At 42.3% G+C, this 14,378-nt stretch overlaps 1 protein-coding gene across 2 annotated transcripts in view; it reads left to right on the forward strand.

Moving 5' to 3' along the window:
* The window catches only part of Thada (THADA armadillo repeat containing), a 318,719-nt gene that overhangs the window by 212,092 nt on the left and 92,249 nt on the right, over nucleotides 1-14,378 (forward strand). For both annotated transcript variants that reach the window (XR_015738149.1, XM_087907299.1), the window contains exon 30: nucleotides 8,373-8,491. Coding sequence is in view for 1 of the 2 variants with exons in the window: in XM_087907299.1 (XP_087763425.1) it covers nucleotides 8,373-8,491 (119 nt within the window). In the remaining variant the exon portion in view is untranslated. The remainder of the gene's footprint in view (nucleotides 1-8,372; nucleotides 8,492-14,378) is intronic.

Consider the following 14,378-nt stretch of genomic DNA (forward strand, 5'->3'; position numbering starts at 1 on the left):
TTTTGATTTTTGCTGTTTCTGGTCCAGTGAGTGATGCACTCTTCCTTTATGGTGGAAAGACCATCCTGTCACTTGATGTGGTAACTCCAAGCTGTACCTGCGATCAGAGTCGCCTCACACACACAGAGCATATAAAAATGCCAACCGGTTGGTTAAGGTTAAGAGTGGTGTTCTTGTGTGAATTTTCTGGGTTTTATTTTGTTTGGCTGATTTTTTGAAATAGGGCTGACTTTATATTTGTTATGCAGCTGAGAATGCCCTTAAACTCCCGATTCTCCTGTATCTACATTCGAAGGACCAGGATTATAAGCACGAACTTGTAGCCAGACAAATTTTCTGGGTTTGATGTAAGACAATTATATAAGTTGTTACTGTTAGAGGGACCTTGGCAAAAGGTATGCTTTGGCAAATAGAAGGGGGTTATAATTATTTTTAAAAAATCTTAAAAGGTGTAATGCATTCTTGCTAAAAAGCTTTATAAATTTCAGAATTTAAAATATTGGATTAAAAACCCAGCCTCCACTGATGATACTTTGAGAGCAATAAAAATATGGTCTTAGTATTTATAGCTTCCTTTTTGTTTAACAGTATGACTTAGAAACATTCCCAGCTAAGTAAATGTAAATCTACAGTTCTTTTTAATGGCTGTACAGTTTGGCTGTGATACTCAAAAGAATATACCATAATTTTTCCAACTGGTTCTGTATCAATAATATCTAAGCTTTCCTGTTATGATTAGTATTACTGAGGATCATTCTTGAACTTGTATACCTTCATCCACACCTGGAAGTTATGTCTGCAGAATAAACACCTAGAAACATAATTGTGAAATTGGGGGAAAAAATTGAAATTTATGCCTTGGCACTGCTGAAGCATGCATGGGCAGCTCATATATGGCGGTTCTGTTGAACTTGTCCATATTGAGTTTCATGGCCTAAGTTGATGAGGACGACTGACCAGGTCTCGTCCTCCATAGTACATTGTAAGACTGAAAAAAGTCCATAATTTCCAGTTTGATAGCCACTGCCAAACTTGGTGTGGAGTTACTTTACTTTATAAAGTGTAACATGGTGTATATATATATATATATATATATACAACATGGTGTATATATATATATATATATATAAATGTGGCTTTAATGGTTAATTTCTAACTCATTGGTAAATTCATGTTTTCTTATTTAGTTATTAATTGGGTTTTGTCTTTCCAAAATTTTGTCAAACCACTTTGATTTAAAAATGCATTGTTTGGGGCCTAAGAGGTGGAAGATGGTGAGAGGGCAGGTGGATGAATAAGAGTAGAGCAAAGGGCACATGCGTGTGAAAAGACCATAATGAAACCCATGACTTTCTGTTAAAAGAGAAAAAGACATTGTTATTCATTTCCTTAAACCTTAATGAAATTAAACATTTTCTCATATGTTTATTGGCTATTTGTATTTCATCTGTACATTGTTTATATTCTTTGCTAACATTTACAGTTCCCAAAGGGTTGTGCCAAAGCATTGGATGATTTAAAACTGGGGGAGAAGTGCAGTGATACTGGACATCTGTCAGACATGTGAACTACTCGGTCAAAGTGCCAGTGAGAACATTGGCTTGTGACACGCTCCTCTTGATGCTGTCATGTCTCTGTGAAATTGACATTGGGTAGCTGTTGTGAAAGAAAGTAAGTGTCACAAGAAATTAACATGGAACAGCAACAAGAGGAGTGCAGGGCGTGGGAAATTATACACAGAAGTCTTTTTACCCTATGTGTATTATTTTTCAAACAACCACAGAGTTAATTGGGTCATTTGGACCTACTCACTTAATGAATTAAAAGCATTAGATATTTCTTTTGGCCTAGAGGGCACTGTGAAAAAAATTATTGAGGTACTGATAGTATGTGAATTAAGGAAGTTTGGAAATCTAGTCCTGCCATCTTTTTTGAAACAAAGTCTCACTATGAAGTCCTGGCTGACCTCTAGCTCAGGGTTCTGCCTCCCTTTGCCTTCTCCGTGCTTTCTCTTAATCGCCCCTAAGTATTTTAAGCTCTGTATTATAGAATTTTTCAGACATAAACAAGTAATATAATACTCTTTGGGTAGGTGGAATTATCAGCAATAATTCATTATTGACTAGTTGTATTTGGTCGGCAGGTATTTATTTGCTTGTTTGTTTATTTTTATGTATGAATGTTTTGCCTACATGTATGTATGTGTACCATATGCATATCTGGTGCCCAAGAATACTAGAAGAGGACACAGGATCCCTTGGGTCTGGAGTTACAAGTAGTGAGCTACCACATGGGTGTTGGGGTTTGAAACCATGTCCTCTGGAAGAGCATCCAATATTCTTAATTGCCGAGTCATCTCTCCAGCCTCTGCTCTGGTTGGATTTTGATACATTTTGCTATATTGCAGACTTTACTATTGATCTCAAGTCTTTAAGGATCCAATTATACAGAAAATTTAAATGTTCTCCTGGCCAGGCATCATGATTCATGCCAATAATCTCAGGACTAAGGAGATGAAGGAAGAGGGTTGCTACAATTTGAAGCCAGCCTGAGCTACATAGCAAGTACCATACTAGCTTGGACTGCAGAGTAAGACTTTGTCTTAAAGTGGGGAGGAGGACCTAAAGAGACTGGCTTTCCAAACAAATTATCTGTAATGTTTAAATTTTTTACACATAGTTTCTTAGCAATAAAAGCTAAAAATTTTTTAGTTTGAACAGATAAAGATTGACTAGCTTCAGTATTACTGTCTAAACTTTGTCCTTACCTAGTTTAGGGTCCTTGACACTGCTTCTGGGAGCCAGGTTCCTAATGGCATTATAATCTGTAGCACCACCATGACTTTGCAAAACAAATATAAACTCAAATTCAGTTCCTACTCCCTTCCTAAGTGAGTGTGGTAGAGTTCCTAATCAACAAGCCCCTCTGTTTAGTGAGTCTTTTTCCTACAGACAAAAATCCTGTTTGCTTGGGATCCCGAGGAGCTGTGGGGAAGAATGAGACCCAGTTCTTTGCTTCAAGGGCCTCTATTCTAGACAAAAACAGATTGATAACTGATGACAGGTTCAGAGGGCTAGACATGTGGCTTAGTAACAGAGAACTTTCCTAGCATGCGTGTGGTTGCTCTGTGTTCTGTCCTCAGCACTGCTCCCTTTGGAGGATGTCAGTGAACAGGACTATTGGGCACTAAAAAGAAATGAAGGTCTTAGGGAGGGTTACAAGCTCAGTATGCAAGCCCAGAAATGTTTGAAGTTCACGCTATGGATTTGAGTAGAATGCCTATAGCCCAGTTGGAGAGAGTAGAAGGAAAGCTGGGAAGGGCCAGGCTTGACCAAGTAGCCTTTGTTAGGTTGTAAGAAGTGGGAGCTCATTTTTTATGGACATAGAATAGGCTTATGAAGTAAAAGGGAGGTTAAGCTCTCAGGGCCCAGCAAGTCCTTAAAGAGGGTTTTGAACTTGTGAGCATTACTCTTAGGGCTTGCCTTTAGGAAAACTGACAGCTGTATGTCAAAATAAGTATTGGAGGAAAGACATCATTCAGGTGCAAGGTCTTTGTGCTTTTGACCACCATGATGGGAGAGTTCTAAGAAGGCAAGACACAGTGACTTTCCACATACTCCTTGGGCGGGGGCGGGGGGGGGCGGTTATATGTTTTGGTCCTTCCACACATGTGGTGTATTCCCAGTGATACGCTCCCCAGGCTGCTCAGGTAAGAAATAACTTCACCTGATTAGTCCTCTTCCACACAGCAACAACACTGCTTACCAAGACCTTTTCGGGGATGTGTTCTCTCAACTCATGAACAGGCTGAGGTTTGGGGGAGCAGCCGCTTAAAATGCTTCTTACCCAGCTCTCTAATAGAGAGACCATTATGGGATTCTTGTGGGTAGCACAAGCTCTTCTTCCAAGGAATGACCCAGCTAAGGAATTCAAGTTTCACTAAGGTGCCATCTAGAGCCCATACTCTTCCAAGGCTGCGTGACTGGCAACAAGAACCACTTCTTTGTTGGGCTCTCTGTGTACAGGTGATGTAGATAAGTGCATGTGCCCACAAGCCTAGCAACAAGAAGGGTGCTCCGAGAAGCTGCAGTCTACTTGGGGCTCCAGCCAGTGTGCCTGAAGCATAGAGCCAATCCTGCAACTCTGGCTGCACTGATTGGAACTGACAAGTGTTACTGGGATTTTTCTCCCTGGCCTTCCCAACACATGCATGCATGCACACATGCATGCCTGCATGCACACACTCATACACATGCATGCAAGTGTGTGCACACACTCACACATGCATGCACACACATGTGCACGATTGCCTTTGAAATGTTTGTTATATCCACTTCCAGCAGTTATGTGATGAGGCATGTTTCTGTGAATTAGAAAGTTTAGATTCTTTCCTCAGCCGTCCCCATCCTAAGCCCCCTTTTCCGTATGACTTAAAGCCATAAAATACTTCTGCCTGCCTGCCTTTAGTTCTGTTTGTATGAATTAAGTTGACAGGATAAATATTCACATTCCCAGCTACAGGCTGAAACAATGTTTGCCTGTTCTGACCAGTGAGTCGAGAAAAGGGGGAACATGGTCTGACATCACCCTATACTGTACATTCCCAGCATAGATCATTTATTTAAGTCCCTAAAAAAAATACAGATGTTTTACCAGCCGAAATAAAATCCTGTGTAAACATGGAGCTTGGAAAAGTATGTCACTGACTTAGCTGGGGTTACAGCAATGCAGGAAGAAGACAAGCAGGAAGGCAGATGCAGGCGGGTGTTCTGGGCTGAATGGAACAAGGAAGGAAGTACTTGCCAGTCTATATGCTGCAAGGGAAAAAGACTGGATTTATTTATTTTTTTTTTGTTTTGTTTTAGCAAAATCCAGCTGCAAAAACAAATCAATTAGCATTTGATCATCAGAGTTTAGGATCATTGATGGTTATAATCCACTCACCCCCTTTAAGTCTGACCTTTGGAGTGTCTCTTTTTCTATTAGAGTTGGTCTTTTTCAAGGCTTGCCTAAGCCTGCGCTGTGACTGCTGGGCCTGTTGGCTCCTATTGATTTTAAAGGGGAAAACTGGCCTGAAAGCCACACTTGGGAAGAAGAAACCTGTCTCCCTGAACAGCCATCGATCATCTTGATCTTGTCCCACCCAGGTCACTGTTTTAGTTCTGCAGCAGAAACCAGACAGACTTTTCTGGTGCCGTGGCAGGCTTTTTCATTGAATTGCCTCATGACTCTTCTTAGACCCACAACATTTATTCAGAATGCACTACATTTGTGCTCTGCAGCTGCTTCTAAGACTCTGGGCTGCCCAGATGGACCCCACACTTCCTACAGATGCCTGCATCCCCACTCCCAATCTCTCTATATTTAGAGTCTAGGTAGAGGGAGACCCTAACTGCTTCCAGGTTCTCAATGTGATATCTCATTAAGGCTTAGTTTTTCAGTGCAAGAAATACAGGACCCGCCTGCCCTTCGTGCAGTACAGCCTCTCAAGGACCACCCCTCCCTAGGGCAGGACTGACCAGTCCCTGCTTTTGGTAGCCAGGGCATGCTGCTGCCTACTTAGATTAGGCCTGCCTCTTCATGACTGAGGCATAACTATCCCATTTTGTTTTGTTTTGTTTTTGTTTGTTTGTTTTTAATGTGAGATGTTGGGGTGCAGAGGTACCACAGCATTCATGTGAAGATCAGGGAACAACTGTGTACGGTCGCTTCTCTACTTCCGCTTAAGCTTGGGTCCTGAACTCTCCTCTCCTTGTTCATGTGGCAAGGCTCTCTGCCAGCTGAGCCATTGGGCATAATTATCTTCTGGCAGCAACGCTTTCTTCTCTTTTTCATCGATGACACCTCTAAATCCACATTAGGGATCTACTGTACCTAGAAGTAAACTGTCTGTCCTCTGTTCTAAGGTGAAGAGAGGAGCAAAGTTCCCTTCTGTCTCAAAAAAAAAATTGCTGTTTTGTATAACAGATGGCTAGCTAGAGAAAGCATCACATAGATGTCCCCCACTCCACATCTCAGTAAATGAGATGTCAAGTCCAAGCTCATGCAGCCCCCCCATCTCACTCTCAGACCCGTGGGGATGCCCTTCTGACCCTGGTTTTGAGAGGTCGCAGCCTTGTGCCCCCGCTGGCTCTGCACTTGTCGGCACTCCCAGCTCTCTGCTGGGTTCTTCTCCTTTCTGGCTGAAGCTCTAGCTGCTCTGTGCTTGGCTACAGCTGTTTGCAAGTTATCCCAGGCCTGGCCTCAGCCATACTCTCCACCAGCACTGTAGGCAAAGTGAGGAGAGAGAAGAGGGGCCTTGTCTGAGGGACCAGTGGCTCTTTCCTGAGTTTCCTGGCCTTCTGTCTGAACTTCACACCTAATTATTGCCTGGTTTTTCTTGAGCCCAGTGTTACAAACGACATGTGAAGATGGTTGTGCATTCAAATATTTTCATTAATATTTCTCTGAAACACCAATCTATTTTACACTTGCTTGTAGGCCTTACCTCTCCTTCATCGTCTTACCACCCTTTTCCTTTTCCTGCCCTGCCCTGCTCTGACATGTGCCCAATTTGTATTGTGCTGCCTCTTTCACTTGCTTCTTTCTACCAGGTTTGCCTACATGCACCTCTGTATCCACTTGTCAGGTGCAGACAGATCACTCTCTGTCCTTGGTGAGTAACTAGGATCACAATTGTTGTCTGGTTTGTGCCCACGGTGACAGAATTGATGGGCCCGTAGGCTGACATGCATAAGCCAGAGCTACCAAGCGTTTCAAAAACAGTCTTGTTTTTGCCAAGCAAGGTGAGCAAATATAGGCCAGAGCTTAAACATCCACCGGGGGTTATTTCTGAAGTAATTGCTTCTAAATGAGAAGCATTTGAAACCTCACGGCTCTCTTGACAAGTAAATTCCACAGTCGTGTGTTTTGCTGGTGTCTGCTGATTAATTACAGCACTGTGACACATGAAAGCCCTGGTGGTTGGTTTAGTGCAGCTGTGGAGAAAAGAAAGCAAGGCCCAGTGACTTTGCCAACTCTTTTGGGACAGTGGGGATTGAGGCCGAGGGAGGTATTTTTCCCTCTGGCAGTCACCACATAGGAACAGAAGCCCCAGCCAGCCCAGTTCTCCAGGCTCTGTGCCGGGTGGTTTGGTCCCTGCAGGCTGTGGTGAGAGAACAGCATCTGACCTGGTATGTCAGAGAAAACAGGTTCTTTGTTAGAGAAAGTTCCTCAGTGTTCATACACTCCAGTATACTCCTGCTTCTGAGAAAAGCTACATTGGGCATGGTGGTCTACACCTGTAATTCCATCAGGAGGCAGAGACAGGAGGATCGGATCCTGTTCCAGCCTTAGCTACATAGGGAATTTGAGATCAGCCTGGGCTACTTGAGCTCTTATCTCAAGGGCCTTGTGGCTCGTGCCTGTAATCCCAGCACTTGGAAGACTGGGACGCAGACTGGGAGACGGCACTATGCTTGCATGCGGACTACCCCAGGAGCCCACATAAAGCCAGAGATGACAGCTCGTGTGTCTGTAATCCCAGCACTAATGGCATAGGATTCAACAGAAAAAAAAAAATACTAAAAGAGATTTTAAAATTCTTAATGTGTTTATTGGTAATTTGTTTCTGTCATCCTCCTCATCTTCTTACGTAGATGGTGGAGTCAATCAAAGGAGTTGTCTACCATGAGCCTTTCAGGTCAGAGAACCTTATCTACCCTCAGTCTCATTCATTCTGCCCCAAAGATTTCTGCTCCTCACAGAGACAATGTGGGCCATTGCTGGATAGGAGTCTGCACACTCCTATCAGGTTTGCTTGTGTAGTGATACAGTGCCACCATCCTAAATATAAACTCTAGAGAGACTCCAGGATCTGCCCTGTCAGCTTTTCATTCTGGTAGATAATTGCCATGAAAATGTCAAGCGTGTGCACACATCTGACTGCTGAGACGCCACTGCCTGCTTCCTCTGTGCTGTGGTGTGCCTCCCTCATTAGCTATACTGTCCTAATGAACCCAGATTTACGTCTAAACCACGTAGACTCATAGTCCTTTCCTGTGCAAAGCTCTGGAGTTTAGTTTCATGTGAGACAGCTGACATAACGGTAATTGCACTTCTTTACTCAACTCAGCGGATAGGTTGTTTCTAGGGGAGACGCTCTTGAAGCAGATGATCCCCATCTGGGGAGTCCGGGCCCTGGACTTCTCTCCACTGCTGTGTCCTCCCACCCAGCAATTTGAGCTTGCTTTCCTGTGCAGACTGGAACCTCATTCTGCAGGTGTCTGTTTCCTTTGAAAGAACTGTTTTGAGAAAATCTAAGAGGGAGGACCTGAGCATTTATGGAAAACATTTTCACAGCAAAGCATTGCTTTTTCTCTTTTCCGGTTCAGGTTTTTCATTTGTTACAAGCCTACGTTACAGACTCCAGACACAGAACAAATGCAGATTTTCAGCAGGAACTAAGTGACGTCATTGTTTGTACCAAAGCCAAACTCTGGCTAGCCACAAGGTATGTAAAAGCCCCACGTGATGAGGCATCATCTGGTTAGCGATGTGTTTTGAGACTGCTGTTTCCAGTTGTGAGGAGTTCTAAGCCACTCACTTGGGTTCCTCAGACTTAGAATATTTTAGACCTTTGCACTGTGGTAAAGAAAATATTTTCTTGACAATAAAATTGCTGAGTGACTGAGTCGGAGTGTGATAGGCTTCAACAGTTTGAAGTTTCTTCTCCTCACCCAGTACCTGTGTAGACCTTATTACTACAGATGCCAGCAGTTGACTGGTCTACATTGTACAAACCCTTAGGAGCCATGGCAGCTTCATGGCTAAAGATCCTTGGGTGACTTGAGCAGGCACTGACGGGAAATGAAAGGTGCCTTGGTTCGGTGGATAGAAGGATAGCATATTTCAGCAAAGCAGAGGGGACTTTTCTTATTTTTCTTTTGTCATTCCTACCAGTATTTATTCTGAAACTTGGAACATAAAAGATAAAAGAATAAAAAGAACCTTTCATTTTGTTATATGTAGAGAATATTCTAAAACAGTGTTCAAACCTTCATTTAGGTCCTCAGTTCCTGGTAAGACAGTGTCCCTGCAAGGGCCTCTGAATGAATTAACTCTGGCAAAGGTTGTTAAGAAGAGGCAAGTGTGCTCCCTTACCATACGTCATGCCATGGCATGCTGCCTTGGGTTTTGAGTTGATATTTTGTCATCTAATGTAACACCTACTCCCTTTTTGTTTGGTAAATGTTGTGCTTCTGTTCATTTTTGTTGGAATCCCCACTCTGTGTGGGAAGTCAAATAACGGGCTTTGTGAGGGTCCTAGTCACCCCAAGCAAAGCATTGGTATCTCTGGTACCCACAGAGGAGAGTGTACATGTAGAGAAGAAGCCACATGGCTTCTAGGAGGTTCGAAAGATGAGTAAACCATGTTTTTATTCAGTATTTTAAATGTGATAGCAATAAGTATAATACAAATGTAAGCAGTATAGGCATGGCCCAGAGGAGAGTTGAGTGAGGGCTAACGGCAAACTCACTCAGAGATGGCAGAATTTTGCCAAATGGCCGAGTCAGGGAGAATTCCAGGCATAGGTGCTACAGCATAGATAGAAAGGTGACATGTGAAATGATGGGATGATTCTCCGTGAGGCAGAGAAAATTAGGCAGACACACTGAAAGCTCTGAAGGAAAGAGAGTATGTAGTGACTGTTCAGTCAATACTTAGAACTGTGGGCCAGGGATATTGAGGGGGTGTTCTCTATCTGTAGTGCCGATATGGCAAGCTGCTGAATGGTTGGTTTCTCTAAGCCTGATGCCATTTACCTTCTGTGCAATTTTGTTGCCCTTAGCCTCTCTAAGTTACACTTCCTGGAAAAACAGAGACTTGGGCGGGGGGATCATATTTGCCCCTTAGCTTTTTCCCAAGAAACAGGTCAGGTCTTCCTAGCTATTATTTCTGGGGGTCAGGAAGTAGAGGTTCCCTGGAAATCATTCTGCTGAAACCCTCTTCCAGTCATAACTTCTCCACTCTCGAGCCTTGGCTCTGAAGCTGCTGTAAGGGAGGAGCTCTGCCCCTTTTGCTTAGGTTCATTGGAGACTGTCTCCTGCCTGCTTTCTGAGTCCATTCCTTCTTGCTGCATGAGAAAAGATGGAGGAACAAGTCAACCCTTAATGGGCTTCAGTTCACTCAGTGCCTGAAGACAGCTGATAAAGTGGTACTTCTGCCCACCTACTCTTCAGCTAGAGAAGCCCTTCCTGCCGGGAAACATGCCTCTTGGTCCCTGTCTCTGTTGTCAACCTTGTCATTGTCATCATCCCTTACACCCCCTTCTCTGAGTTTGACTTCCAATTTCCTTAGCCTAGAAAATGAAGCCATGAATCACATGAGCTCACTGGGTTTCCACCTCCCTGCCCAGAGTACAGAAGAGCCACTTTTCCGTCTCCATTACAGTCAACTCTCTATTATCCAAGTGTGAACTTTCCCCTCAGTGGGTGGTCTGTGGATGGTTTCTAACACCAGACTGCCTCTTATTTCTCAACATACCTTTTTACAAGTATTAATTGGGGTGTGTTCAGAGCCTAGAATCGAGTTTGGAAGAAAATCCTGCTGCCAAAGCACAGCACATTCCAGAGCTTTGCACGAGCTGTTCTGTATTGTCCACATCATGGAGTGCTGCCCACCAGCCCTAAGTTGGAGGCCATAGAACTCCATATAGGTAATGAAACCTTCACCTGGCCCATGCCTACCTTATCTCTGAGGGCCTCGTGCTATGAGTGGTATTTGTCTGTACCAGTTAACTGCATGCTCAGATGAACCCATCTGGGGTCATGGTAGTCACCTCAAAGCAGATCTTTCTTCCTTTCTCCCTGCCTTTACCATGGAGATGTTACAGTGCAGAGTATTCCAAATTCAACTGCTGAAGAGGCCCCTTTATTCCTGATCATTTACACATGAAAGATAAATGTGCCTCGGGCTCACTGAGGCCTCTCTGTATCTTTCTGGTGTAGCCTATGGAAATTACTGTTGCTGGGGCAGAAAATGTTGGTTTAATTTCTAGCAGCAGCACCTCTTCCTCATTGAGTTCATTCAGTCCAGTAAGCACAAGAATCTTAGGGGATGTGCTATTTATTTATCTTTTTGTTCCAAAAGGTTTCTAACACAGTTTATTGAAGTTATGGATAATCAATTGAATTTTTAAATTTGGAGTCTAAAATTGAGAACACATAAAGACTTTTGTTGCATATTCATGGTTTGACTTTGCAAGATTAATAAGGATTTATTTCTGTGAACTGGCTGAGCGGTACCCACAGAGTTGCTGAGGGAGTTTTAGGTGATAAATGGCCAGCTGGCAGTGTGACTTGAATAAAGGTCCAGGCGTTTGCTCTTACAAGCTGCTTTTCTTTCCAGGTGTCAGAGCCTTTATGAAAATTGCGTCATTAAACTTTTGCATCCTTTCCTTCACCCTTTCCCTTAACCTTCCCTCCTAGTTCACCGTGGTCTTTCTCTCAGTGTGAAGGCGATAGTTACTAACTCCTAGTAGTTACTAACTCCTGGTAGAAAACTCAGCCAACCTGGGTCAGGAACCAAATGAGAATTAGAGTAAGCCACTGGCCTGGAAAGGTGGTCTAGGGGTTCCTCAAAGAGGATATAGTCTAGGCCCAAGGGTGGCCCTGCTGGCCGCCCTTGCTGTCTGCAGGCTCCAGGTCTGCTGTGCTAGCCGACTCATGGACCCGCCCAAACAGGAAGGGTTTTGAAAAGCTCTTTCAAGCAGAACTAAGAGGAAAAGGCTTATTTACTTTGGTTGTAATTTGGGATTACAATTATATTGGGCTTAAAAATTTTCAGAAGTGGTTTGTTATCTTGTGTTTGCTTCAGTCATAAAAGAATAAATGTGTATTGGGTGTTCCTTCTAGAAAACTTGATGAAATCAGCCATGTGTGTTGGTACACATCTGTTAATCCTAGGTGGGGTCTGAGACAATCGAGTTGTTGAAAATTTCAGGCCAGTCTGAGCTACACAGTGAAACTTTTTCAAGAAGCAAAACAAAACCAAATCAAAAAAAGATAAGGAAAAGCTTGGTAAGCTGTGTGTACTGTTATACTCTGCGGGTGACATAACAGTCAAGAGGAAATGCATTTTCTACTAAACTTCTCATAGTTTTCCTCAGCTGTCAGTGCATATCAAGGAAAAATAGTCTAGCACAAATTTCAAAAATAATATTAAAAAAAGAAAAATAATATAAAAAAAGAAAGTTACTCTTACTACAGTCCAGTGGAAACCACTGCTATTGGTTAACAGTTTTATGCGGTTACTTCAACTTTTTCCCTATTTTGTTCCATAGCTAAGGTTTTATTAAGTATAAAAGTTACAGCTTCCTCCTTTCACTTGACGATATGAAAGTATTTGTTATTATTATTATTATTTTTTTTTAAAACTTTTTGTATCTGCTGTGGAAATAGTATCACACTTAAAATTTAAGAATTAAAAATAGAATTAGTATAAAATCTTGCAGTTCTCCTCTTAAGTGTATACACACACACACACACACACACACACATGCTGAAAGCAGAGACCTAGGTATTTGTACAGTCATGCTCGTAGACACATTTTCCTGGTAGCTAAAACACAGAAGCAACAGTGTCTGTTGCTGACAATATAAGCAAAATATTATATGTGTGTGTGTGTGTGTGTGTGTATACTTAGGAGGAGAACTGCAAGATTTTATACACACACACATATATGCAGTGATATTACTCCACCTTTAAAAGAAAAATTCCCGGCCCCCAGTGCTAGAGATTGAACTCAGGACTTTGCACATGCCAAGCCAATGTTCTATCACATACCTATATTCCAGCCAGCAAGAAAAATCTAACATATGCTAAAACATGGAGGTGCCTTGAGAATGTTAAGCTGAGTAATTGAATTCATAGACATAGAAAGTAGAATAGCCATTGGAAGCATATGACAAAGTAGAGAAACAAGAGTTGCTATTTAATGAGCATAGAGTTTTAGTTTTATAAGATAGGGGGAGTTCTGAGGTTAAAACAAGAACTTTATACTTAAAACATCTTAAAATGGTGAGTGCTTCCATCAAAAATTTTATATACTGTTAGTTCGTCAAGATTATCATTATTTTAATTTATGTTGTTGTTAAGTTTTTAGCTTTACCACTACCCATCTTTATAAAAAAAATAATAATTTTGCCCTTTTTTGAATTAGGAAAACATCTTATCTGCGCGTGTTGGGGTGGTTGGGTTTTTGTTTGGCTAGTTTTTTGAGACAAAGTCTCACTGTAGCCCTGGCTGGCCTGAAACTCACCGAGATTTGTCTGTCTCTGTCTCCCAGGTATGCTGGAATTAAGAATGACTGGCTTCATTGTTCCACTTTTCTTTTTTTCTTTTTCTTTTTTTTTTAATTGTTTTTGTTTTTTCAAGACAAGGTTTCTCTGTAGCTTTGGTGCCTGTCCTGGAACTAGCTCTTGTTGGCTGACCTCGAACTCACAGAGATCCTCCTGCCTCTGCCTCCCGAGTGCTGGGATTAAAGGCGTGCACTACCACCGCCTGGCTCATTGCTCCACTTTTTAATTTTTAATGTAATAAATAATGTTCTAGTGAAAAATCTGTGTGTGTGTGTGTGTGTGTGTGTGTGTGTGTGTGTGTGTGTGTGAGAGAGAGAGAGAGAGAGAGAGAGAGAGAGAGAGAGAGAGAGAGAGAATGTGTGGTGGTCGTTCTGTAATACTAGCCTTAGGTTTGCTCTCTAGAAGTAGAGTGAGTTTCCTGAGAGCTACCACAGTATCTAAAGGTGAAGCTGCTGCTGTACAGGGAGTCCTTCCTCCCACCAGCAGTCAGAGAGACCTTCACCAAAAGTTTAAGATTTTTAAAACTTAATTCTGGAATGCCTACTTTATGCCACACTCTGGATGAAGCAATTGATACATATGATTCCATAAGTTCATCTCAAAACTCTCTTGTATTAGAAAATCCATTTTTCTTGGCGACACGCCCTGTGTGTGACTCCAGTTTAGTTGGTGTAAGTTCAAAGATAAGTAAAGTAAGTATACATATGTTTTCAATTTTTACTTTTAATGGGATAACACGGTAACCAACACATTTTAACCTTTTGTTTCTGCTTAATAAGGAGCCTTTTCTGGGCTATCCAAAGGTGCCACTAGGCCCTGGGTGTGTTATACACTCTTTGCCAGAGGCACCATGTACCAAAATAACAACTTGTTCAGATCCTGTTGACAGTCTAAGTGCTTTATATCTGTATGTGCTCACTTGTCGGCTCAACCCCTCCCGCTTCTCGCTTATTCTTTCTCTCATTTTCTCTCTTTCTCTCTCTCTTCCTCTTTTTTTCTCTCCCTTTCTCCCTAGAGGAGTGGTGATTGTTTTAATTT

This window comes from Myodes glareolus, chromosome 6, assembly GCF_982192425.1.
Source record: "Myodes glareolus chromosome 6, mMyoGla1.1, whole genome shotgun sequence".
Lineage (NCBI taxonomy): Eukaryota > Metazoa > Chordata > Mammalia > Rodentia > Cricetidae > Myodes > Myodes glareolus.